Genomic DNA, 26,997 nt, shown 5'->3' on the forward strand with positions numbered 1-26,997 from the left:
CCCAAAGATAAGTCCTAGCACACAATTCTTTGGCGAGGAAGCAGGGTCAAAATTCAAAATAAACTTAAAATCTGGAAGCAGATTAGGTTAAAAGTCAGGGAATAAATTGGGCTGACGTTCTAGTGAGGTAGTTACTGCGGCACTTTTATATGTGGAACGAGCCCCGGGCTGCGTCCAGAACAGAAGATCTGGATTCTAGGCTTTGGTTTTACTGTTAAACCTGTTGGTTGACCTTTGCCAAGTCATTTACTCTCGGAGTTAAGCTTTCCGTTTGTAAAATAGAATAAACAGTGCGTTCTCTTCTTCAGTCCCTCAGGCTTATAGCACTAAGAGAAGGAAACGAAAAACAATAAAAGCGCTTTGGAAAGTTGAACGCACTGGGGCAAGATGAAGCAATTCCACCATCACCCTCTTCATCAGAGCGTTGGGGTCTGAGACTGGGGCTGTAGTCCCCCTTCCAGGGCCTGTCTTCCTCCTGTCAGCCTGGGGGCGCCCGCTCCCAGGGCCTCTCTATCCCGGAGCCTTTCTCTATGGTTTTCCCTCACAGACCTTGAAGGGGGGGGGAAGGCGTGGTCAACCCGCCTTTTTCGCTAGTTGCCCCCCTCTAGCCTGCAGTCTTGCTGCCTTGAGCCTCCCGTGCCGGCCGGCTGGCCGGGCGGACAGGCGGGCTCGCGGGGGGCGTGTGGGGGACGGGGGGAGTTCCGGTTCCGGTTCTTTGTGCAGCTGCAGCAGCGGCTCCGGGGAAGATGGCGGCCCGGGCAGGTTTCCAGTCTGTGCCTCCGAGCGGCGGCGCCGGAGCCTCAGGAGGGGCAGGCGCGGCAACTGCTCTGGGCCCGGGTGGAACTCCGGGGCCTCCCGTGCGAATGGGCCCGGCGCCGGGTCAAGGGCTGTACCGCTCCCCGATGCCCGGAGCGGCCTATCCGGTGAGTCGGGCAGGAGGAGGGGCGCGCAGGCCGGGGGCGGGGCTGAGCTGGGCCTGAGAGTGACAGTGGTGGGGGGAGAAGTAGGTGGGGCTCTCTGGGAGGGATTCGGGCCTTCAAGTGGGGGTGGGGGAGGCAGTTAGCATCTCCACCTGCTCCTGGGGGCATTGTGTCCGTGGGGAGACAGGGTATAGAATCAGGATGGATGAAGTGGGGCCAACGGTGGGCAGATGAGGGCGGAGTGCAGAAGGGCTTGGGCAGCTCCAGCGCCCAGAGGAACCAGAAGGTAGCTGGCAAACTGAGGTCAGCTTCAAAGGACATAGTAGCTGACAGTACTCTCCTGGTAAATGTGGAATTAGGGGAGTTGTCCAATGTGTCAGATACAGAGTAAACCAGAGAGAATTTTAGTGTAACCTGATTCTTAAGTTTTGGGGCTGTATTCTCTTATGGAATCACGTCTGGAACAGAGGAAGGTCCAGTTGTCCATATTTCAGAGCAGCACAGGACTGTCTTCCCATTGTGCTCCACACCCCATCCCTAGTCTTGTTTCATTCAAAGAACTCAAGAATCCCCCACTGTTCTTTTCTTGGTGAGGTTAGTAGGGGAAGCCATGACATCTCTGGTTTCTCTCCTCTCTTTAGAGACCAGGTATGCTGCCAGGCAGCCGAATGACACCTCAGGGACCTTCCATGGGTCCCCCTGGCTATGGGGGGAACCCTTCAGTCCGACCTGGCCTGGCTCAGTCAGGGATGGACCAGTCCCGCAAGAGACCTGCGCCTCAGCAGATCCAGCAGGTCCAGCAGCAGGCGGTCCAAAATCGAAACCACAAGTAAGATGACCCCAGGGAGGAGGGATGAAGAGAGGGTGGAGGCTTGTAGGAACTCAGGTGGTGGGAGTATTGGAACCAAGAATAGGTAGTGCTGTGTCAGCAGATGGTTTTGAGAATGCCTCATGTTGGTTGGGGAATTGAAGGAATGCCTTTGATTTCAGAGGTTTGCAATTACTTCACTTTACTATAAATGGAGGTGCTAACAGCCTGTCTTCATTGTTCTGGCTAGTTCCATCCCGACCTGATAACCGTATTTATTTTGAACAGTGCAAAGAAAAAGAAGATGGCTGACAAAATTCTACCTCAAAGGGTGAGTCCAGGCTCTAGGTCTTCTTGAGGGTGTGGTGAGTTTGAGACTAGAGATGGTCAGCTCAATAGTCCTGTGATATCTTTCTGTTCCTAAGATTCGTGAACTGGTACCAGAATCCCAGGCCTATATGGATCTCTTGGCTTTTGAAAGGAAACTGGACCAGACTATCATGAGGAAACGGCTAGATATACAGGAGGCCTTGAAACGTCCCATCAAGGTAACACAGGAGCACAATAGGCAGAGCCAAAGGAGAGGACTTGGGAACCTTCAACAGGCTGAGGATGAGAAATAAAAAATGTAGCACAGTTCTCCTTGGCATTTGAATTATATCTTTTTCTTTCACCTATGGACTGAGAGTTACATTAGAAGCATAAAAACAGAACAGCAGAGGGAGATGGGCTTTTGATATATCTTACACCAGAAATATACTCTGGCCATGTTTTTTGTTGTTTTTTCTTAAAGACTTTATTTATTTTTAGAGAGGGGAAGGGAAGGAGAAAGAGAGGGAGAGAAACATTGCTGTCAGAGAGAAAAACCTATTGGTCTTGCATGCCCCCAACCGGACACCTGGCCTGCGACCCAAACTGGTGACCTTTTGGTTTGCAGAATGATGTCCAATCCACTGAGCCACACCAGTCAGGGCTACCCTGCCCATGTTTTTGCTATAGCTGCTCTGGCACCTTGCATGACTTTATCCACCTGGCATCTCAGTCTATACACTTGCACTCAGGCCAATGACCTGTATTCCTAGATAGAATCTCCATCCACCCACACTAGTGACTGGGTAGACTAAGTCAGTGTGTTAGGAATAATTTTGGGGCTTCGGGAAACCCTGTCTTCATCATAAACCACTGAAGCCGCACCACTAATCCTGTTCTACTTTCCTCAGCAAAAACGGAAGCTGCGAATTTTCATTTCTAACACTTTCAATCCGGCTAAGTCAGATGCTGAGGATGGGGAAGGGACAGTGGCTTCCTGGGAACTTCGGGTAGAAGGACGGCTCCTGGAGGATGTGAGTTCAAGGTCAACCATGGTTGGTGTCTAGGGTGGGAGCTGTTGGGAACAAGCAGTGTTGTCTGCTTGGCAGGAAGCCTGACTGGTGTTCACAGCTCCTGCTGGGAACAGCAGGGAAAGGGTCACTGTGTTCCCTGTGCTAAAAGACAATGGTTCTTTGTGTTGACTCCCACAGCTTGGCCCTCACTGTGGTATCATATCGAGAACCTTATTGTCCTGGGATTTCATTTGTTATTTACCTTCCTCCTGATTCTTCTGGCCATTGAATTTAGCAGTATGTGCAGATTATTCTGTTGGGTGTGTGTATGTATTTTCAAGTGAGTTTGCACTTAAATTTCAGGCCATGCTTTCCTCTCTGAGTTCTTGAGATCCTTGATTCCCATTGTGGCATCTCCATCTTCCTGACTTTCATTGTAGACATCTCACAGTTTTAAGTGGAATAGATTTATCTGACAGGCCCTTTCTTACTTCATGGGGAGCATCAACCGACTGTTGATAGCCCCCAAATTTCCGACCCCTGAAGCTCCTTGGGGAAGCTCACTTTTCGCTTACACTCTGGCTCTATTTTTAGCTCTTCCCAGGCAAGCTAATGTGAATGCATTTTTACAAGAGAACTAGGGCCCCGTATCAGAGCCTCCTTCTCTATCTACGTCCAGTCCATGTGCTGGTGGTGTCATTCAATCAAAATACATAAAGCTGTTTTTGTTCTGGCTGCCTATTGCCTGTGATTCATTTCCCTTCTAGAGTCATACTTTTCTGTTATGTGCAGTGGTTTGGCTTAACTTGGGTAAGGCAGTGACCCTATACATGTTATAGTCTGCTTCTTCAGGGTATTTTTTGCTACCGTGACTTAATACCCACAGATTACCTTGCCATTTCCTAAGAGGTATTCAGAAGACATTTTTTAGTTTTTTCCCATTACTGTTGAGGATTCCTTTTTTTGTGGAAGTTTGTCTTGAGAAATTTCTTCTGGGCTTTTCTAACATGACCTTTTTTTTTCTCTCCTCTAGTCAGCCTTGTCCAAATACGATGCCACCAAACAAAAGAGGAAGTTTTCTTCCTTTTTTAAATCTTTGGTGATTGAACTGGACAAAGACCTGTATGGGCCAGACAACCATCTGGTAGAAGTGAGTAGTTTTGCCCTCTAGACTTTGACTCTATGACTGAAGGATGATAGACTTGGGAGCCAACTTTAATTTAGTTTAGGGAAGTGGGGGAAGTATAAATAAAGGCTTACCTCAGGCGTACAGTACCACAATTGTAGTTTGCACGTTGACCTCCAGGTGTCACTAGCTGTGTAGTTCTGGTACTGTTTGGACACATGAGTTCTTGTGACTTGTCACTCATCTTTTAAATTTTTTTTTAAGAAAAATATTTATTTTTTTATTCATTTATTTTGAGAGAGGGGGAAGGAAGAGAGAGAGAGGGAGAAATACATTGAGGTGAGAGAAACATCAATCAGTTGCCTCTTATACACTCCCCAACTGGGGACCAAACCTACCACCTAGGCATGTGTACTGACTAGGAATCGAACCAGCAACCTTTCACTTTGCGGTACAATGCCCAACCAACTGAGCCACACTGGTCAGGGCTTGTCCCACCTTTTTAATGTTACTATCCTGGTTGTTGCCCCCACTTTCAAGGGAAATTCTAATGGCGGCCTCTTATACATGCCAGGCCATCTCTGCATCTTGCTTATTAGTTACCCATACACCATTCATACTTTTTCCTGGTAGCAGATGCTATAATTAAGGGGGCTAACTGATAGGGTTTTAGTCCTTGCCAAGGTTAGTGTTATAGATCTAGGACTTCCTTTTGATCCCTCTTCTGTATAGCTTCACATTCCAAATCATCAAGAATCCTTTCTTATAATGCTTGATTTACAGTGTTTTGAAAACCATGTTAGCGACAGTGTTTTTTGTGATACAGCCAGACCAGAATGAGACAGTCCAACATTCCAAGTGAACTTAACCTGCTCCTTTTTTTTGCCAGTGTAGCTGCAGTCCCTTAACCTCAACCACTAAGAGGCATGGGAAGGTCTTTACCGTCTAATAAGGGAAGGAAGTCATAGAACCAATAGAAATTTGTAAACATATTTAACTTAACCTTATAGCAGTAAAGCAAGGTGGCTAAAAATATGGACTGTAGAGTCAGACACCCCAGAGCTCAATTTGCAGCTCCATTAATTATTGGCTGTTTGACCTTAGGCAAGTTACTCCATCCTTCTAAGCATTAGTTTCCTCATCTGTAAAATACATTTAATTGTGCCCATCTGGTGTGGATGTTATGGTAATTAATAAGATAATCCAAGTAAATGCCTTTGAATACTTCCAACATAGTAAGTATTCAGTAAATGATAGCTATATTATTTTACTATGTGTATTATCGATTATGAGGATAAAATTATCACTGGAAATTCAGGCTAATTTAAATGTGACCCTGAACACTCAGAATTAAAAAGTTAATCTACTTAAACAAACAGTAATCCCAAAGCCATATGCAGTTAAAAAAAAAAACAAAAACTCATGCTATTGCTCTTTTCCATTAGCCTCAATAACCAAGTTGAATATTCAGTCATTACAGAAGCTCTTCCCTCCCACCCCAGCTCTTCCTCTGGGAGAGCACCCCCTGACATCTTCCTCTCTGTAGTGGCACAGGACCGCCACTACCCAGGAGACGGATGGCTTCCAGGTGAAGCGGCCAGGAGATGTGAATGTACGGTGTACTGTCCTACTGATGCTGGATTACCAGGTATTCTGTGGTGATATACGGGGGTCTGGCTTTCACATATCCCATTAACAGGGTGACATTTAAAGGTTTAAGTCTGGTTGTGGATAATTGCCATCAGACTTTAAATTCCCTAAATACAGGGTAGAGTCTTAGTCATTTCTGAGTTTCTCCTAGTGTTTTTCTGTCCCAGAGAAGTTACTACATTACTGCATATTGAATGATTTGAATGTATGGTCATGCTAAGCGCCCCAAAATGTATATAGACCTAGTTCACTAGCTTCATTTTTATATTCTTTGGTTCTCTGTAGCCTCCCCAGTTTAAATTAGACCCTCGCCTGGCTCGGCTCCTGGGCATCCACACCCAGACCCGTCCAGTGATCATTCAAGCACTGTGGCAATATATTAAGACACATAAGCTCCAGGACCCTCATGAGCGGGAGTTTGTCATCTGTGACAAGTACCTCCAGCAGGTAAGAAAAGTACCCATTCTCTTGCTAGAGACTACTGTAATACTTGTACCCAAGATGCCAACTTGTTATCTGTTTCCTCTCTTTTCCACAGATCTTTGAATCTCAACGTATGAAGTTTTCAGAGATCCCCCAACGGCTCCATGCCTTGCTTATGCCACCAGAGCCCATCATCATTAATCACGTCATCAGGTAAGCGTGTGTATGGGAGGTTGTGGCCTACTGGAGCTGGCTAGTACCAGCTTGCATAAGCCAACTGTCAGATTTTAAGAATTTTGCAAGCAGGTTGTTAAACATAGCTGTTATTTAAAATGAAATTATATAAACTTAGTTATATATATTATGTTAAAAATGAGGGTAATATAGTCCTGGCTGGTGTGGCTCAGTGGATTAAGCTCTGGCCTGTGAACCAAACGGATGCTGGTTTGATTCCCTGTCAGGGCACATGCCTGGGTTGTGAGCCAGGTTCCCGGTTTGGGGGTACACAAGAGGCAACCATACATTGATATTTCTCTCCCACTCTTTCTTCTTCCCTTCCCCTCTCTCTAAAAATAAATAAAATCTTTTTTAAAAATGAGGGTAATATATGCTCAAAAGTTCATCATTTCCTAATTGCTTTATGGCTATTTATGTTTTCGAGGTTACTTATATGTCTTTTGTATCTGTGTGGTGGAAATACTATATAATGATGTGTAACTACACATCTCTTCCCAACATCCTGATCAGTGATGTAATGTTAACAGCTTGAAATCAACCGTGTTGGGACTATTTAAACCACAGAAATTGACAAATGCTACAAATCAGGGCTTTTCCCCCCTCCTCTTTTGCAGAATGAATTGTTAGACATTTACCAGTTTATCACTGATGGGCTACCATCTTCTCTTTGATGGTAGGACATTCCAGTCTGAGACTCCAATTCCATTACCTCCATCTACTTTTTTGTTCAGAAGATGGATAAGCCAAGCATCTCTAGGCAGATATAACATGAAGGAAGGCACTTCCTCCTCAAAACAGCATGTCTGTTGTTGGATATAGTCTCTTTGCCTTCTTTTCCTTAATCTATATTAATTGCAATAAAGGCCTTCCTTTCTTTAGAACATGAAACATCACTCAGCCAGTAGTAACTCCTATAACCTATATTTTGGGTTAATAGATGTTGGTCTGTCCTGTATTCCTGTGCTTAAGGCACTTTTTATTTTGTGTGGTGTGTGTTTTGTTTGAATTTATATTCGGGGTCAATTTTAGATTAACAGGGAGAAAGATACACAAGATACTGTAGTAGTGGTTTTCTTTGAGGAGAGAGAAACTCACCTTTCACTGGATATCTATTTGTAGCACTTGAATTTTTACTATTGACTTTTTTTTAAAATCATTTTTATTGAGGTTTATATATAATAAATTGTACCCATTTAAAGTATAGTTTGACGTCGTTTGGCAAATATATATATACTGTAGCTACTACAATAAGAAAGATACAATTCTGTCACAGCCAAAAGGAGCTTTGCAATCAACTCCTTTTCCTTAATTCTTTAGCCATCTTTTTGACTCTGTGTAATTAATTAGGTCTTAGGGGACAAGCACTTTACCTGACCCCTTTGATTTCATCCCCAGCGTTGACCCGAATGATCAGAAAAAGACAGCTTGTTATGACATTGATGTGGAAGTGGATGATACTTTGAAGACCCAGATGAATTCTTTTCTGCTGTCTACTGCCAGCCAGCAAGAGATTGCTACTCTAGACAACAAGGTAGGTGCCTCTGTCCTAGGTAGTTTAGGTGCTACCAGCCCTCTATCACAGCTTCTAGGCTGCCTTTTGGTTCTTGGTATTCATTCAAAATATATTCACATCCAGTATATGTCAGGCACTGTGCTTGGTGCTGGTTGGAGCCAGACATACATGAATTCTGATTCTGGCTATACCTTTCAATAGCTTTGAGCCTCAGTTTCTGATCTATGAAATAAAGGCAATATTTATAAGCTTGCTCTGAAGGTTAAATTAGACATTATATTGTAGAGGCATGACATTGTGTCTGGTACATAAAAACAAATGGTAACTGCTATTGCTGTTATTATCTTACTATTATTTTTAATGTTATTAGACATTCCCTACAAGTAAAGCCAAAAAGAAAAGAACAGGTAGGCTTCCTGGAAGAGTTGATGCCCCAACTAAATCTTGAAGGACAGAGTGGAAATTGACAAAGGGGAAGAAAGGAGAGCAGTGCTTAGGGGTGTGGTAGGCAGAGGACATTCCAGAAAGAGGGAACAAGGTGTGTAAAGGTCCAAAGATCCAAAGATAAACCTGGCATGTTTAAGAAATACAAGTTATTTGGTGTGCATCCCAGTGTGCCTGCATGGACATTTTGGGAAAGGCAACTGGATAGGAAAGCAGAGCCTGATATGAAGAAATTTTGATGCGGGAAACACCTATTACTGCTTTGTCCTGAAGACTGGAGGGGCTGATGCTGTTTGCATTTTAAAGGATCACCAGCAGGTATTGGAGAGCAGATTTTAAGAGGGGCAGACTTGGAGACAGGAAGCCCAGTGAGGAGGCTGGTGCAGTAATGCATGTGCGATATGGGAGGGAGCCTAAACTTAGGGTACTGACAGGATAGAAACAAGTCGATGGATCTGAGTTATGTCAAAGTGAATTGAAGGGATTTGGGCTCTGTTTAGATGGAGATGGTAGGGTGAGGTGTGAGGGAGAAAGAGGCATCAGGATGACTCCCAGGTTTCTAATTTGAATGGGTAGTAGTAGTCACTCAGACTGAGAACTGAGGACCAGCAAGTATTGGGGGAAATACAGTGAATTTAGTGTTAGGGTTTAAAGGTGTATGGAGATGCCATGTAGTTGAATTGGTTGGAGTTTGGAAAATGGATTTTGTTTTGTTTTGTTTTGTTTTTAATTATTTGTTTATTTATGTATTTATTTTTAGAGAGAGGGGAAAGGAGAAAGAGGGGGAGAGAAACATCACTGTGTGGTTGCCTCTCACTCGCACCCGCAACTGGGGACCTGACGTGCAACCTAGTCATGTGCCCTGACTGGGAATCGAACCAGCGACACTTGGCTCGCAGGACGATGCTCAGTCCACTGAGCCACAGCAGCCAGGGCCTGGAAAATGGACTTTGGTTTGCAGACTGGGGACTCTTTACCCCCTGTCATTGGTAGTGAAAGACATACAAGTAGAATGAAATTGCCAGGAAGAGTATGGAGAATGAGAAGAGGGAAGAGGGAAAATAATCCATGGACCATAGGTTTTGAGACAGCCTCTATACTACTTGTTTTTAGGCTCATTTCTGCAGTGGATTAAGTATTCACCATGTAGCTTCACCCAGAATGGACACAGTAGACTAAAATGAAAACTTCTCTCAGGCTGGGTATATAGAGGCACAGTGCCGGAGCAGTTGGAGCTCTGGCAATGTTATCATTTCTAGGCAGCACTCTGTACATAGGCTGTAAGTGGCACAGGGAAATGTCAACATTGTCTTCCATTTAAATTTGCAGTTCTCCAGTTTGAAAATGTTATGAGCCTCCTTCTTCCTTTTAGATCCATGAGACAATAGAAACTATCAATCAGCTGAAGACCCAACGGGAGTTCATGCTGAGCTTTGCCAGAGACCCTCAGGGTTTCATTAATGACTGGCTTCAGTCCCAATGCCGGGACCTCAAGGTAAAAATACCTAGGAAAGGGACCAAGGAACTTAGTTCAGTGAGGCACACATTTGCTTTATTTCTCTGGTATCTGATAGAAGAGCCAGAGGAGTAAGTGAGGGACCAGGTTATCTTTAGCACATCCTAGGGTCCATTTTACATTTAAGTAGGGAAATGGAGGTAGAACCATCAAGTGTTTATCTAGTACTTAACTTTGCTGTCACTGTTCAACATATTATAGGAGATACAGAGTGGAAAACTTGATCTCTGCTTCAAAGCAGCATGCTTTGAATTTATTTAAAGTGTAATAAACTATATCAGACATTATTGGGCCTCACCAGTATCAATAAGATAATTCAAAGGAGAGGAGATCGATGAGACTCAAATAGTTAGTCTTGGAGAATTTGGGATTTGAGGTTTTTCCCAGAGAGGGAAGCACCAGAGGCTTAGGCAAGAAGGTAGGAATGAGTACAGAATGCATGAAATATGTCTTTAGTTCTTGCCTATCCTGTGGTGACTGTGACTACAATTTTAAGAGGCTGAGCAGGGGAGCAAGGGACCAAGAGTGCCAAAAAGGATCCCTGAACCTGGCAGTGATTTGTTGATAGCAGGGGGTGACTTGGGGTGTTACATTAATTAGTAGTTTGCTAGGATTGCGATAGTAAAGTACCACAAACTGGGTGGTGTAAACAGAAATTTATTGCTTCACAGTTCTGGAGACTAGAAGTTTGAGATCAAGGTGGTCAGCAGGGGTTGGTTCCTTTGGAGGGCTATGAGGGAGGGTCTGTTCCAGGCCTCTCTCCTAACTTGTGGTAGCCTCAGACGTTCCTTGGTTTGTAGATGGTGTTCTCCATTTTTCTTCACTCTGTCTTCCCTCTGTGCATGTCTGTCTCTGTGTATAAATTTCCCCTTTTTATAAGAATACCGGTTATTTTGGATTAGGCTCACCCTAATGACTTCATCTTAGCTTGATCATCTGCAGAGACCCTATTTCCAAATAAAGTCACATTCATAGGTACTGGGGGGTTAGGATTTTGACATCTTTTGGGAGAATACAGTTCAATCCATAACAAGTGTGAAAGAAGGAAACAAGTTTGTTGTCCTGTCTATCCCTTGCCATCTCCCTCAGACCATGACTGATGTGGTGGGTAACCCAGAAGAAGAGCGCCGAGCTGAGTTCTACTTCCAGCCTTGGGCTCAGGAGGCCGTGTGTCGCTACTTCTACTCCAAGGTAGGTGCCTGGGCTATACAGGGGAAACTGACAAAAGGCAAGGGGTCTGCACCCCTGATGGGGGTCAGTGGTTAATAGCTATCAACTCCTGGTTTGTCTCATCTCCTCCTCCTTTCACTATTTTCCCCTTAGGTGCAGCAGAGACGACAAGAATTAGAGCAAGCCCTGGGAATCCGAAATACATAGGGCCTCTCTCACAGCCCTGATTTGGCTGCACCGATGCTTTATTTGGGCCCTGTGCTGCCTGCCTCATAGCACCTGCCTTGGTCTTGCTTGGGGCCTTCCAAGGGATGCTGTGGTTCAAGGACAACTCCAGAACGAAGAGGGTCTCATATTTCTGTCTTACAAGACACCTATTACCCTCTTCTCTCACCCCGTCCCTTCCCACACCCCAGTTTCCCTTTGCCCCACCAATTTCCCATGTGCCTCTACCCTCCCCTGGTCTACATAGGACCTCTAGATAGTATTAGAGAGAGAAACCGTAGTGGTAATCAGTGCATTGAATGGATTGGGTCTAAGGCCAGGTGGTTCTCAAAGGGACCAGCTACACTGATCCTGCCCTTCAGAGACCCAGGAGTAGGGAGCATGAGCTCCTTCTCCAAGACTCAGGCCTGGGGGCACTCGATAAGCTAGTTGATCTTGGCTCTCCTCATAACAGAATCCAATTTCCTTCCTTTCCTTCACAGGTTTGGAGCAAACTCTCCCTTCACTTGTTGCCCTCTAGCACTAAAGGAACCCTGGCTCTTGGGCTCCACTGAGCCCCAGGTCAGTCTGCAGCCTTCTGGATTGGCCTGCTGTCTCAGTGCTTCTCTTACTCCCTCGTAGGGGGTCCACATCAGTATTGGAGTTTGTTCTTTAACAATTGCTCCCTCCCAGCATACTCCTTCTAGCTGCTCTTTTTAGGATTTCCTCCTATCTGTCCTAACCCAGGGTATTTGGGTGGTGGAATCTTGCCTTTCCCTGTCAGAGCCCCAGAGATCTAACCTGGGGTACTGTCATTGCTAGGAGAAGCTGCTCCTTCCTACTGTTGCTTGAAGGTGTGATTCATTCATTCACTCCACCCTGCCTCCCCCATTCATTTGTGGAGAAACAGGCCTAAAATCAAACGGGTAAAAGCCCTGGGCCAACCCTGTCTTCCTGTCCCTTGTCTGCCCAGTTGACACCCACCGGTGACTTCTAGGGCACTGAGGAGTGAAAGCGCCTAGGGCTGGAGAATAGCTCTGAGTTGGGTTTGTGACTCCTCCCTCTCCCTGCCTCACAGGATTGTGACTCCCCAGCCCCTGCCCTCAAAGCTTCAGACCCCTCAGGTAGCAGCAGGACCTTGTGACCTTGGCCCCTTGGAACTGAGATGGTTTTGCATCTTTCCATGAGAGCCTCAGCTTCTTCCAGGTTGTATCAGCCCGAGTTAGTATATCCCAGGCTCGCAGACTCAATACAGCAGGGTGGGAGACAGCTGGGCACACAGAGGGGGAATTCCGTTCAGCATGGGCTCTAAACCCACAGAACTGACAAAGCCCCTGCTTCCCCACCCCCTCCTCAGGCTCCTGCGAGCACCCCCACCCCCACCCCAGCCCAGTATCCCTATCTGTTCCACACTGGGGACAGCAGAACTTTCTCCCTGTCTCCCCCTTCCTGCTATTATTCCACTTGTCCCTTGAAAGCTTCTCCCCAGTGACACTGGACAACCTCTGTTCTGGGGCTGGAACCATGAGAAGGAAGCTCAGCACTCCTACACAGTGTCCCTGTTGGAGATAACTTTTTATTAACTGAATTATGTTTTTTTCATGGACCAAATTTTTTTTTTTGTACTGTCCCCTTATTGATGTCACCCAGTTTTAATAAAAGAATCTTCTGAAGTATGGATTCCCCTACCTACTGAGGGAGAGCTCTTCCCTGAGCTCTTTCTCCCCAGTGCCATTAGCCATGTTAATGGTGTTTGTTCATTTTATTTGACTACTGTTATGTGCCAGCCATGGTGCTGGGCACTGGGGATATGGTGGAAAACAAGGTTTCTTCCCTGTGGACCTCAGGTCCTCACCTTAGAGCTCACTCTGTCAGCCCCCCGTGGTCCAAGCAGGCCAGGGGCTGGTGGGATTCCTGGGTTTCATCACTGCTTCCAGCTCCCCTGTTGGGAAGGTACTAACAAGGCAATGGCACTGCCATCATCTTCCTTCTCCTTTTGAGCTCCCACGGCTTGAGTGTGCTGGCTTAAGTGCACTGACCTTGGGTGTCTGTGATCCTTTAGGTTTGATGAACCTGAGCTTCCTCTAAGGGAGTTCCAGGGTCTGCACAGCTAAAGCCATTTTTGTTCTCTGTGCCTTTCATTCCTTAAGGTTCCACTTTCATGGCCCTGAGTAAGATTTCGGTTCTTAAGACCAGCATGGGAGTGTTTGCTGTGTTGTATCCTCACACTATAGATAATCAGCCTCTCACTGGAAGAGATGGGAGGGTTCTGCTCAGGTTTGATGCTCATTAGCAGAGCAGGTCCTCTCATAATGTGCTTTGCCTCCCATCTGGTGGCTCATTACTTTCCTCTTTTGTGCTCTGATCTAGCTTGGTGCTACCCAAGAGGGGGGTTTAGGACATAGGATAAGTGCAGGTGCATTCCAAAGCTGTAGTTAGAAGATTATCCTTTGACTTCATGGATGAGAAAACTCAAGTATAATATTTCCTGTCTGCAGTCAAACCTACCAAGGATAAAACCATTTTCCAACATGGAACTTGGGGGGTTTATCAGACTTGAGTAGGGAAAGCAGAGAGTGGAAAAAGTTGATGTCAAGGACATTGAAATGGCATCTGTTTTTACTCAGGCTAATTACACATATAATGAATAACTGATGAACCCTTGTTAATTTCAGGCAAATAATCTACAGTTTCCTCTTGGGAAAAGAGCCTACCGGTACAGATAATTTGCTATGACAAGCCAGTTCTGGATCTCTACACACTATTCCCCTATAAATGACCACATTCTTTGTCTCCACAACTACTGAAAATTATTGTAGGAACATAAGAGATGGAAGCATTTAGGAAAAAACAATTATGCACAGCTCTCCATTTGTTGAGGTTCCCATCATATGTGTTAGGGACAAAAGCATTCTTTCTCTTCCATCACCCATAATCAGTGCTCCCAGCTGGCAGCTTGGTACTGATGCCTTTGACTCAGTGCCAGTGCAATACTGGGGTGACTGGGAGGCTGGCTCTGAAGTAGGTACAACTTTGTTCCTAAGAGAAATACTGATTTCATATATGTTCTCCTTTGGAACTCGGGCCATGGAAGGAGAATATGGGTTTTTTTTCCTGGGCAGTCCCTAGAACTTAGAAAACTGTTGCTCTTGACCTCATGCCTACTTGCTCTTACCCAGTGGTTGCACAGAGACTCCCCTCTGGCCTACTGCTTATCACTGTGGCCAGCCAGCAGCAGCCCCAGGGATTGGAAACACCCACTTAGCCTTCCAGGCCAGGAGGTCAGCATGTGAACACACAGTGGTCTCTGCCCTCTAGGCCAAGGTGCACAGACAGCTGGAGTGTTAGGGCTCATGGCCTCGCTCTCCAAATCAGCCTAGAAACCAGAGCTCTCCCTCTTAGTCAAACAGATGGCTGTGGGTGACCTGGAGCCCTGAACTGCTGAAAGAGCTGCTTCCATGCTTCCCTCCCCCTAAAATCACATGCCCCACTTACTCTCAATTACAGCACCTGAGACCACCAAGCTCCACAGGTCACAGCTACTCTTGATCCTGGCTCCTTTCCCCTTGGGGCTTCTGAAAGCTAGCCTGAGAGAATCCCTAGTGTGGTTCCCCAAGTTTGAAACCCCAAGAAAGAACTGCAGGATGCTGAAAGCCTCTCAAGGAAAGTGAACACTTTGGCTGCCCTCTTCTCTCCTATCTTCTTAAGCCCAGATCCTGTAAAAGAAGAATCATGGGCATCTGAGCCTGTAACTCAGACTTTTCCCACTCTCCCCTGCTGGAAGACATTCAGGTGGGGATACTTGGAGGTGAGGGAGGCCCACTGGTGAGTTCCTAAGATGACTACTGTAGGTAACCGAGATGACCTTGTCTGTCAGGGCTCCTGGCGTCTCCTTATCCTTGGGCTGGGTTGTCCCAAAGCAGGCCTTTACCTCTTATGTGGGCTTAGCTTTAGAAATAGGCCCACACCCACCCATGCCACTCAGCCACTGCCCTGCAGTGCAGTTGATGTGGGGCCAGTGACATGTGGTCCCTGTCACTGCTAGGAGACAAAACTGGAGAGCAGTTTTGGGGTTCCTGGGAGGATAAGCAAGGCTTTACCCTGGAAAAGAAAGCATTCCTGTATCTGCTACTAGGGCTGTGTACAATTTATTCTAATGCTGAGAGAAAGAAGGGAGTAAGGGGGGCCAGTCTGGACTATTTCTTGGCAGGCCTCAAAATGAGAGCATTGCAGGGGGATAGAGGGGACTGGGCTGGGGCCAAGGGAAGAAGCCTGCCATCAACGTCAGCTGGCAAACCTGAGGAAAGGTGGAGCCTGGTCTGCGCCCCATCCCTGTTCCCCACCTGTCTCTACTCTTTTTCTCCCTCTTCCCTGGCTCTGCCAGACTGTCTCCCTAGGCTCCACCTCCCCACCCACCCCTGAAGGGCGGGGCTTGGCTGCACCCACGTGTGGCGGAGTTATATGCTCCTAGCAGCAGAGGAGCTGGGGAGTGTGGAACCAGCTTGCTCAGGCCGAAAAGCGGCACCATGGCCGGCAAGAAAGTCTGCATTGTAGGCTCCGGCAACTGGTAAGTGGCTCTGTCAAGGAGTATGGGGAGGAAGGGGGATCCCCCAAGTACACGGGCCTAGGTGGGCAGGAGGCAGATGGTGGGTAGGAAATAACCTCTGGTTCTTCTTCTATCCCTGGGGCTATCTTTTGTGCCTAACCCCCATAGGACAGATGGTGCCCAAACCTCTCCAGGCCCCTGCCTAGCCCTGCACCTGTCTGCTACAGGAACGGAGCCCCCAGTTTGCTCCCTGCTTGAAAAGCCGCTTGGGTTTGGGGTAGGGGTGACAAGGAAGGTGGCTGGTAAATAATCTGGTGGGCTGCTATGATACCCTGAGGTGGAACACTGCCCCCTCCTCTCTCACGCCCCCACTCCTCCGCTTTCTGTGCTCCTCCCCCAACCAGGGGCTCAGCCATCGCCAAGATTGTGGGTGGCAACGCAGCCCAGCTGGCACGCTTTGACCCACGGGTGACCATGTGGGTGTTTGAGGAAGACATCGGGGGCAGAAAGCTGACAGAAATCATCAACACACAGCATGAAAATGTCAAATACCTGCCAGGGCACAAGCTTCCCCCCAATGTGGTGAGCCCCAACACCCTGCAAGGAAGGCAGAGGGAAGTGGAGGGGTGCCTCCTGCTGAGGGGGAGGGGCATTTCAGGTGCCACTTGGACTTGGGAAGTGTCTCTGGAGGGCTGCTGCAGGCACAGGGCACTTCTATGCACAGCCCCCAAATTGCTCCCCTGGGCACTTTCTGGAACTGAGGAGAACCTGAATGTGCCTTCCCCTCCCCTCAATTTATGGGCTCCCAAGCTTTTAAGAGAAGACAAGGAAGTTGATTTCTGTGGCAACCAAAGACAGGTTCTCCAGCTCCCAGACCTGGGGTTCAGGTAGAGCCTGCCTCAGGCTCTAATCTTGTTACTTATTCACTGGATTATTAGTGGACTTGGACGCTGCCCCATGGACTTAAAATCCTTGGTCAAATCTATGCAGCTCACTCCCCACAGCAGAGAAAACAGCAGGAAGACTGGTGCTCTTCCTTCCCAGTTAGGAGCCCCAAAGAGCAGGGTGATGAAATTACTTGGCCTCCTCCTCCTGCCAAGCTCAGGCCTCCTTTGGCCTCTAACTGTCCCATAGCCAAAGGCTAGGAGGGTACTGGGAGGAGGTTCCCAGGAGACGAGCTCACGAAAGTTGGAGCTGAGAGAGAATGAAGGCTAGGGGGAAGGAATAGTGTTTTTTTCCTCCCGGTTCAGCCCTTCCAGATTCAATGCCCAAAGTGGCCTCCTTTTCCCCTACAAGCAAGCCTCACTCTTTGGCTTTTAGATCTGAATGGGGTTTCAAAGGGGTTAGAAGTCTATCGGGCCCATGAGCACTGATCACCCCACAGGTAGCTGTCCCAGATGTGGTGCAAGCTGCAGTGGACGCTGACATCCTGATCTTTGTGGTGCCGCATCAGTTCATCGGCAAGATCTGTGATCAGCTCAAGGGCCACCTGAAGGCAAACGCCATTGGGATATCTCTTATTAAGGTGCCAGGGATGCCATGTGGATGGGAGTGTAGTTAACTGTTGTGGAACTCAGAGTGGGTGAAGTGGGTGAAGTGGGGAGAAGAGAAAGTGGCAGAAGTAGGTCGTTTTCTGGAAAGAGGAAAGGAATTGGTTTTGGTGAGGCTTGAGAAACAGATGCTAGGAACGGTTGGGAAGGGGAGGTTGGTTTGGAGGCAGATGTCCTGGGGAGCTTAGGGGTATACTACACATAGGAGTGGGCTGGTTTCAGGAATGTGAAAGAAGTTGGTCTGTAGCAGTGGCTGGATGGAAGCTGGTTTGGGGAACTCGGGAGTGGGTTGTTTAGGAATGTGGAGGAGGTACACTGACTTGGAGAGGTAGGCTGACTTGAGAGTATGTGAAAGGAGTTTTCAGACAGATTCATTTTCATGTGCCAACTACCCTCCTTACAACAAGCTTTGGCCAGGTTGGAATGGGGCAGGACCTTTGGGGAGGGACTCTGATGAACAGTAGATTTGGGAAGGGCAGGATTTCTGGGTGGAAAGCTCTCAGCTGGACATAAAGGCCACCTGGCCTGAGATTCTTCCTGTGCCCAGGGTGTAGACGAGGGCCCCAACGGGCTGAAGCTCATCTCTGAAGTGATTGGGGAGCGGCTTGGCATCCCCATGAGCGTGCTGATGGGGGCCAACATTGCCAGTGAAGTGGCTGATGAGAAGTTTTGTGAGACAACCATTGGTGAGAGCCCCACCACAACCCACATGCGTAATGAAGCTCCAGTTACATCCCTTCCTCATATTCTCCCTCCTCCAACTCCACTTAGCCTTCTTGTCCCCATAAAGCAGGCAAAGGAAGAAGACCCAAGCATCAGAGGTGAGGGAGGATTGGGACACCCCCAGGGAAAGGGTTGCAGGTCCTGCTTAGGGCACATGTGTGAAAAAGAGTCAGTTAAGACTCCCCCTGCTTAAAAGCCTTGCTCTGCTCCTCTTTAGGTTGCAAGGACCAAGCCCAGGGACAGCTTCTGAAAGACCTGATGCAGACACCGAATTTCCGCATCACAGTGGTGCAAGAGGTGGACACAGTAGAGATCTGTGGGGCCTTAAAGGTGAGAGGGGTGTAGACCCCTGGTGGGGAGAAGGTTCTGAAAGAGGGCCTACCTTAGCTATACAAGGTTACTGGTACTCCAGGCTCTCACTCATGGGCAGTTGCTCCTGTTCCCCACCAAATCCCACACACATAGGAAGAACTGCAGAAGCAAAGCCAAGGTCATTTAGGCCTGCTGATTATTCACCATCAGACCCTGGACCCACTTATTCATTTCTCCCTATAGCCTCTTATAGGACATCCCTACCCTTGGATCCTGGGGGTGGTCCAGGGGGAGGAGGAGATGCCCTGGGGGAGCACCCAGGCTAATGAAAAACAAGATGTCCAGGACACCCAGGGAGACTGATGGCTAGAACTGTGAATCCCAGACAGAGTTGTGGATATCAGGGATAGTCATGGATGGGAGGGCCAACTGAACAGAAGACTGGTTTTCAGTAAATGTCCTCAAGGATGGAGTATGGAGCAGAGTTGGGGAGTCAGGAAGCATAAGCCCAGGCTAAAAGGAGGGGAGTACAGCAAAGGGGAAAACCAAGAGGTGGAAATAGTTGAGGAGCCACCCACTATGCTTCAGTAATTTCAGTGGGTGTGTCATGGCTGATGGAAGCAGTATGAGGCAGGTGGTGGGGGCTCCTAGTGGGGCTTGCAAGAGGGGATCCTTTCTCACCTGTGACCTCCATTCCCCAAAGAATGTAGTGGCTGTGGGGGCTGGCTTCTGTGATGGGCTGGGCTTTGGCGACAACACCAAGGCAGCGGTGATCCGGCTGGGGCTCATGGAGATGATCGCCTTCGCAAAGCTCTTCTGCAAGGGCCCTGTGTCCCCAGCCACCTTCCTGGAGAGCTGTGGTGTTGCTGACCTCATCACTACCTGCTACGGAGGGCGGAACCGCAAGGTGGCCGAGGCCTTTGCCCGGACAGGAAAGGTGAGTCCCAGGGAGAAAGGAGCAGGGAGGGTGGGCTCTACAGGTGTGAAGGTAGAGGAAACTGGCTTGAGGTGTCGCTTAAGCACAAACATTAAACTTGGTGTGAACATTTCCAGCCTTTCTTTCCTCCTAAGACCTACCGCTCATCTGAGCCCCAGACTCTCCGCCTCACACTGACAATCCTCCTCTCCCATTTCCACCCACCTGTCCTGTTTTCTTCACAGTCCATTGAGCAGTTGGAGAAAGAGATGCTGAATGGGCAGAAGCTGCAGGGGCCCCAGACAGCCCGGGAGCTACACAGTATCCTCCAACACAAGGGCCTGGTGGATAAGTAAGTGTCTGCTACAGCCCCACTGGGAACCACAGCCCCAGTGGTGGAGGGAACCACAACCAGCACTCTCCCCCTTTTTCATCTTCCTGAACCCTCCTCAATCTGTGAAATGGGCAGAGAGGGAAATGCTATCTTACGTTAACAGACATGGAGACCAGAGCTTGGAGAGAGTCTGGTATGCTCTCTGTCGCCTGGCTAGTTCATGGTCTTTGAACTCCTTGCAGTCTATCATATTGCTTTGACCCCTCTGCATAGCCCCCCTCAATCCTTTCCTCATCCTCTGCTCTGGGGCTTGGAGCTCGGAAGCAGCAAGAATAATAAGCTCACCTGGTTGTCCTATTTCTCTGTCCAGCACCCTCAACTAAGCTGCTCCCCTAAAGCCAACCCTCTGTCCCTGATTGCTGTCCTGGGTACTGAGGTGTGAGGACAGTCTCTACTTCAAGGTGCTGCTTTATGTGAAGCACAAAGACAGAGGGGGTGATGGGCTGATCAGAGCAGAGCTCTGGTGCCCTGAGAAAGAATCCTGGAATACGAGAGTATAAAACAAGTTCAGAGGATTAGCTCATGGGTGGTCAAGATAAAGCCTCCTTGTAAAGCAAGCAGCCTGGGCAAGAGGATAAAAAGGAAATTGTCATTTATTGAACACCTTCATAGAATATATCATCACTTCACTACTTTGTTATATTGGCCCCATTTTACAGTTGATGATACTGAGGCCTACAGAGGTCAAGTGGCTTGCCTACTTGGAACAAAACACGTTCAAGGGAATGCCGGCAAGTTCAATATGGTAGGGAACAAGGCAATTAACAACTTGGCCCTAAAACCCAGAGCTAGGAAGTTCAAATTCTCAGTGACTGGAAATTGAGAGCCAGAGTCTGCCTGAACTCAAAGGTGGGAGAGTAGGAGAATGGAGGGTTAGGTGGGGATGGGGAGTGGGGAGTGGAGGACATAGGAGAAGGCTAAGTTGGGTCTCTCCTTCCCCATTCTAGGTTCCCTCTGTTCATGGCTGTGTACAGGGTATGCTACGAGAGCCAGCCAGTGGGTGAATTCATCCGCTGTCTGCAGAATCATCCAGAACATATGTGAGCAGGGATGTGGCCCAGGCCAGGCAGCTTCTTTACCCCAGTGGAGACAGGCAGAAGCTTGGGTACCTGGCCACCAGGATCTCTGGGTCTCCCACGGAGCAGCCTCTTCTCAGCTTTTCACTGGACAACAGGAGGCTGTGGGGCCCAGTGACCTGTTTGGAAATCCTGAACCACCAAGCAGCCTACAGCCTCTTGCCACATCTCTCCAGGAATGGAGATGCCTGTCCCTCTCCAGATGTGGGGCTTTCTTCCTGTCCTCTGGGAAGCCCCAGTGCTGTCTGCTTTGGGCGTGTGTGGTGGGGCAGAGGGTGGAGGGAGAGGAAGGTAAGGCAATGGCTTCCCACTGCTGCCTCAAACAGAACAGGAATCCTGTCCCCAAGCCCAGTTAAGTGGCTAAAGAACTATCTCAGCCACAAGAGGGATGAGGCAAGGCCTGTCAGGGAGGGTCTGAGATTTTGAGCTGACATAGGGACTCCTGTGCTCTCTGTGACCTCTGCCAGGCCCCACATAGCATCAATGGATCTCAGTGTTTGTTAACAAAATACAAAGATCTCAACCCCCTTTAAGCTTCTCCTAGCAACATCTGCGTCCTCAGAACCCTCTGGTCAGTCCCTTTCCCCTCCCCCAGGCTGCCCTGGCACCAGAGTTGCTGCCACGTTGGCATCTCTGGCCCTGGGGCTTGTCATTCTCCCCATGGACTTCCCAGTTCCTAGTTCTTTGCCAGCTCCTCCCCACTGTGCGTGACCTTTGCAAGCCTTCCCTCACCCTCCCCGCCAGCACCCTCTTTGAGGAGCAGGAACTTAATCTGCTGACAGAGCTACACCTTTTCATAGCAGGCTCAGATCACTCTGCTCCCTGTGACCTTTGTATCTGCCTTGCGTCCCTTCTCAGGAGCTCTCCCAGCAGGGGAGGTTTCAGATGGGTCCCTCCTCCTGCTCTCTCCCCAGAACATCCTTGGCTCCACCCCTTTCCTTCTCTCACACCCTGTACCTATTTCTCAGCTGCCTCCAGAGCAGCCAGGGCAGCTAACAAGCCCTGTATCTAGAGGCCAGGAGACTAGAGTGGCACAAAGGCTGAGCAGGAGCAGGGAAAGGTGAGCAGGTCCCTATGTTAGTGGGTCCTGACATTCCAAGGTCAGCTCTCTTCTGTCATCTGCCTTCTCACAAAGTATATATGAGCACCCCAAGAGCTAGGAAACTCAAGGAGGAAGAAAAATAAAAATACCCTACCCTCTAGGGCAGTGATTTCCAACCTTTTTATTTTTATCTCATGGCACACATAAACTAATTACTAAAATTCTGTGGCACGCCAAAAATATATTTTTTACTGAACCGGCCAAAAAAATAGGTATAATTTTAATTCATTCACACTGGATAGCTATTGTTGTGTTGGCCCAATGTCAATTTTTTATTTGGCAATCTAAGGGAAAAGAGGTCAGTGCCCCTGACTAAAGGGTCAGGTATTGCATGTTTGCGGCACACCAGCAAGCCTCTTGCAGCACATCACACACAGGCTGCAAGTTGCTGCCCTAGGGTAAGGGAAGAACAGAAAGGGGAGGAGGGAGAGGAGTGTGCATTGCCCTGGCTTTGCTCCAGGATGGGGTGGCAGCCGGGAATGTCACAGGTCAGCAGCCTAGGCTCCTGGCTATAAATAGTCCCTGAGAGCCTAAGAAACTCCTTCGGGTCCAGTTAAAGGGTCTCAGCTTCCTGAGTGGCGGCACCTGGCCCACTATGGCTCTGGTCAGCATTATGTTAACCCTCCCTTATTCCCCGCCTAAGCAGGGAGGCAGGCTCCTCTCAGCTTCTAGCCCTTGAGAATTCCCTTTCTTAACAGCGAAGGGCAGAGCTGCCTGAATCAGGTGGCAGAAGTAAGGGCACACCCACCCCAGATCTGGCTGGGCCCAGTCAGGGGCACTAACTGAATATAGGAGGTCAAAGTTGGGGCAGAAAAACAACAGCTTCCTTTGCTCAGCAGCAGCTGCGGCCTTGTTAGACAGTCAAACACTTTTACCTACAGTTGTTCACTCCGCACTTAACTGAATCTGAGGCCTTTGAATCAGGCCTTTTTGTCTACCCAATAAAGCGTGGTTTTACCAGAAACGAGTTGGGGAAAAGCGCTTCAGTACATGTGGCAGTTCGCAAGTTGTGGTGTATCACTGCATGTATATGTTTTCAGGGGAAAAAAGGAAAAAAGAAAGCCCTCCTCGATAATCCCAGACACTCCTTGCCCCTAGCTGGGTGCTCACACAGTTGTCTTCCCCAAATGGCAACTCCCTCCCATCCCCTTCCGCCGCTTCTTTGAGACTTCACACGCGGGCCAGAAACATCCCTCTTGCCCACTCCGTGGCCAGGGCCAGACTGGAGGCTGAGACCTCGCGGTGCCGGTAGCGGTCTTCTTACCTGAGCTTGTCTGAAGCCAGGCCACGGGAAGATGGCAGCTCCAGGCTCTAGGGGGCGCGCAGTTCGTCTCCAGAGAGCTGACCCCAAGAGAATCTACCTAGCTACCCAAGTCGTCATCACGCTGTAGGTTGGGGATTGGCTGGCTGACTGAGTCGGCGACAAAGATCGTCTTTTCTGTCGTGACTATCTTAAAAGTTCCGGTTGAGTCACTAAGACACTCTCTCAACGGAGAATGACTACAACCCCCAAAATTCAACGGGCCTCTCGGAAAGGAATACTCGTCTGAGGATGTGTAGTAAGGGTGATTGGTTCGGAAGCCGGAAGTTCAAGGGCAGCATCCAGCTGGAGCTGTGGCAGCGTCGCTCCCGCCTCAGTGGGTGGGGTTGTGCCGTGTCCTGCGCGCGGTGTGCTCTCTGGCACTGGAAGCCGAATCCTAGAGGGTAAACCGGGCGGGTGGGAGGGAGTAAGAGTGGCTTTCCTCACCAATAGCGCCTCAGCGTCTAGGGCTGTTCTTGGTCACAGTCCTCACGTGTCAGGTCCTGGGTGCTGTGTCGGGCTACGCAGTGTGTTGGCGAGACGCTGCCTGTGGAGGCCTCGGTTGGACAGGAGGAAGTTGCAGCATCCAGGTATGCCATTTGCTGGGACAAGCTGAGGCGCGCCTGTTTGGGCCAGCCTTTGCTCACCGCATCTTCCCGTGCTCCAGGCTCCAGGCTTCCATGCCCTTGAAGTCACCGGTGTATCCTGCGCCGTGGACCTAAGCCGCGATTTGCACTGCTTCTAGTCCAACAAACTCCTTCCAGCTGTAGGTTTCTGTCAAATCTTGACTCCTACCGGGCGCTTTAGCCCTCCACGCTCAGACTCTAGTAGCTCTGACTTTGGTCAGGGTCAGGGTTCATGGGCCTCCTGGGGCCCTGGCTAAGGATTTGCTTTTTACTTAATGCCTCTTCCAGTTCAGTTCACTAAATTAACTTTTACTTTAGGTTTACCCGTGACCTAAACACCTATTACTTTGCAGTAGTGGTTCCTAATTTTCATTCTGGCTCAACACACCTGAAAGATACAGCACACCTCCATCAGTGGCAGTGAATTGATCCACCAGTGATTTTCAACCAGGAAGAGGGATGTAGTAAAATGAAAAAAGCCCCAAAAAGTTTTTGGAATTTTCTATCTACTTTCTTTCCCTGATTATTTTGCTTCTCCAAACTGGTGTTCCCTTGGCCACTCTCTCTGGTCTTATCCTCTGCTTTGGTGTCATGCATTACATCCATCTGTATCTCTCCCAAGATTGGTCCAGATATGCATATCCATCTTCCTGATAGACATCATCACCTGATATGTTGAGCATTTAATTTTAACACGTCCAAAACCCAGCTGATGTTCTTCTTGACTGACATTTGCCATCACCTTCCCGGTACACACACCAGTTTCTTCTTGTTTCTTATTTCTAGACGTGTCCCAATCCACAGAGTTTCCTAACTTGGATATATTTTCAGCTTTGCCCTAATCCATTCAGTTAATAAAACTGATTTGAACTTCTGCATCTGTGTTCTTTTCCCCAGCCCTGCCTTACTTAGCTCAGGGTCTGTGAAAAGTTTTTGTTAATTTGAAAATAAGAATAATCTTTGGTTGGATTAGGCAAGAGAAGGAAATCAGGGTCTAAACACCAAAATTATGTCTATTAATAGGGCTTCTATCTCTCTTGTAGCCAAGCTGTACCATCCTGTTTCTTGGCTAGTGAATGCTTCTAGCCTTCTTCCTTCTCCTCCAAGAAATGGTCCTATATAACTGGTCAGCATCTGGCCAGGGTAATGGGGGATGTGAGGGGTAAGACGAAGTGAGGGGGAGGTTGAAGGTCTGCAAGTCTCTTTGCTGGGAGCTCCTTAACTACCTTAGTATCCTGCTGTGTGTGTGTGTGTGTTTTCTTCACTGTCTCACAGTTTGGGGTCCTTTCAAAGCTCAGATAACCAGAACACAACCCTTTCTCATCTTGAGCCCCTGCCATTTGGTTTTCTTCCTCTGACCTTGTTTAAAGTCATTTGGAATTATAATTCAAGAAAGCTATGTCTCAGCTCAGTTTGGCTCCACCTTCAAGGACTGGCTCCAAGGGAATATTCACCCATAGGACTCACCCGGAGAAGCACTTTTCTGTTTCACCCTACTCCTGACCCCCTAAGCCAGTTAATCCTGAGCTTTTCTTCTTGCAAATTCTTGACTTTTAAGAAACATATTCTCACTAATTTGTCAGCCTCTTAATTTCAATTCCCTCAATAGAGAGGAGTCTAAGAACACATTCATAGTCCCAAACTGAGGAATGTTTTGTTTAGTATGAGAGATTGCCATGCTAGACTTTCTGTTGTTTTCTAGCTCAGAATATATAGGGAACAGTTAATTAGAAGTAATTTATCTCACGCAAATGTGAGTCAGAAATTTTCTGGGCACTCAGTAAGTTTCCTTTTAGCCCTTGGGATAGGTACTTGGTATTGTGCCTGAAACTTAGAATTAATGCTGCAGAAGGTTAAGTATAATTGAAATAATATAAATGTACTATTGGCACTATTTCAGGTATATATTGGCTTAAACAGATGCTTGAGGGCTAACCTGGGAACCTAACCACCATGAATAAGATTGTTTTTATGGGAAAATAAATTGGATACTGCCTAGAAGGTTCCCATTTGATCATCCTACAGAGAATAATTTACTGCTAATCCTCGGCCACCTCCATTAATTGCCTGCTAGCCAGAAAAACTGATACGTGCTTAAAGTAAATGTTGTAATTAACATTTCTGGGTGGTTGTACCCATCACGTCTTCCACAAACATAGAAGGCCAAGTGTTAGCTGTGATGTCATTCAGATGCACCTGTGGTTCCAGCTATGTGTCTGTATCTCATATACAGATTTTATTTGCCTTTTCGAATCTTAGTTTCCAAACGTTGTCTTCCACTATAAGACTTGGCCTACATGTAGGGGCCATTCAGAATAGACAGACTAAGCAGGATATAGAAATTATGGGATGACTATAAACGGGGAACTGAGCTGGACACATGAGGCCTATCCTGGTATCTAAATCTGGTCTGTCTTTGTAGGGGACAACATGCCAACTGCCAAGCAACTAGCTGACATTGGCTACAAGACCTTCTCTACCTCCATGATGCTCCTCACTGTGTATGGGGGCTACCTCTGCAGCGCCCGAGCCTACCACTATTTCCAGCGTCGCAGGTCCCAGCGCCAGGACGCAGAAGAACAGAAGACCACAGGAGGCCTGTAGAGCCTGCGGGGCTTTGTTTCCTGACCAGAGAAGCCTGAGGCATGCTGTGGAAAGAGCTCACCTGCAGTTATATCTAAGTCAAGAGAACTAGGGCCTTAATGGTTTTCAAACCCTGCTGGGAATAAGTGCCCATGTTTTCTCTGGAACTGCCAGTTTGGGGATGCTGTCATATCATAATAGGAATTGGGGGGGGGCAAATGTACAGACATTAAATATTTTGCCTTATGCCATGTCTGTTTGTGTTGTGCTGTTTTTGTTTACTTAAATAGGATATGGACCACAGAGGTGGGGCCTTAACTACCAGTTTCCTATTCACAGACTGGGTTTCCATACCTTTAGCTCTCAGAACCCATGAAGTGGGAGATAAACAGTTTAAGAAGTAGTAATATCACCTTTCACCCCTGGCTGGTTTAGCTCAGTGGATTGAGCGTCGGCCTGTGAGCTAAGTGTCGCTGGTTCGATCTTCCAGTCAGGGTACATCAGAGAAGGAAAACTCTGACTCCAAAAAACCTCTG

General features: G+C 48.0%; 3 protein-coding genes across 4 annotated transcripts; all 3 read left to right on the top strand.

Moving 5' to 3' along the window:
• Positions 1 to 613: 613 nt before the first annotated feature.
• Positions 614 to 12,713, top strand: SMARCD1 (SWI/SNF related BAF chromatin remodeling complex subunit D1). Of its 2 annotated transcripts, XR_016510459.1 has the most exons (14): positions 614 to 923; positions 1,562 to 1,749; positions 2,017 to 2,059; positions 2,154 to 2,276; positions 2,949 to 3,071; positions 4,084 to 4,200; positions 5,723 to 5,824; positions 6,112 to 6,273; positions 6,365 to 6,462; positions 7,882 to 8,017; positions 9,816 to 9,938; positions 11,049 to 11,150; positions 11,283 to 11,915; positions 12,412 to 12,713. XR_016510459.1 is itself a non-coding variant. In XM_090273139.1 (13 exons), the coding sequence occupies exons 1-13, from the start codon at positions 747 to 749 to the stop codon at positions 11,334 to 11,336; spliced, it is 1,548 nt and encodes a 515-aa protein (XP_090129265.1). In that variant the 5' UTR covers positions 614 to 746; the 3' UTR covers positions 11,337 to 12,713. The 2 variants fall into 2 exon arrangements, 1 of the variants encoding a protein (XP_090129265.1); XM_090273139.1 differs by having other exon boundaries at positions 11,283 to 12,713.
• A 3,038-nt stretch (positions 12,714 to 15,751) lies between these two features.
• On the top strand, positions 15,752 to 22,916 carry GPD1 (glycerol-3-phosphate dehydrogenase 1). The gene is made up of 8 exons (XM_090273140.1): positions 15,752 to 15,900; positions 16,284 to 16,461; positions 17,264 to 17,404; positions 17,977 to 18,115; positions 18,370 to 18,482; positions 19,168 to 19,401; positions 19,626 to 19,732; positions 20,722 to 22,916. The coding sequence occupies exons 1-8, from the start codon at positions 15,860 to 15,862 to the stop codon at positions 20,816 to 20,818; spliced, it is 1,050 nt and encodes a 349-aa protein (XP_090129266.1). The 5' UTR covers positions 15,752 to 15,859; the 3' UTR covers positions 20,819 to 22,916.
• Positions 22,917 to 23,683: 767 nt separating this feature from the next.
• On the top strand, positions 23,684 to 26,670 carry COX14 (cytochrome c oxidase assembly factor COX14). Its single transcript, XM_090273141.1, has 2 exons — positions 23,684 to 23,842; positions 26,301 to 26,670. The coding sequence occupies exon 2, from the start codon at positions 26,309 to 26,311 to the stop codon at positions 26,480 to 26,482; it is 174 nt and encodes a 57-aa protein (XP_090129267.1). The 5' UTR covers positions 23,684 to 23,842; positions 26,301 to 26,308; the 3' UTR covers positions 26,483 to 26,670.
• Positions 26,671 to 26,997: the final 327 nt, after the last annotated feature.

This window comes from Furipterus horrens, unplaced genomic scaffold (assembly GCF_987537825.1).
Source record: "Furipterus horrens unplaced genomic scaffold, mFurHor1.1.pri manual_scaffold_4, whole genome shotgun sequence".
In the NCBI taxonomy this organism is placed as follows: Eukaryota; Metazoa; Chordata; class Mammalia; order Chiroptera; family Furipteridae; genus Furipterus; species Furipterus horrens.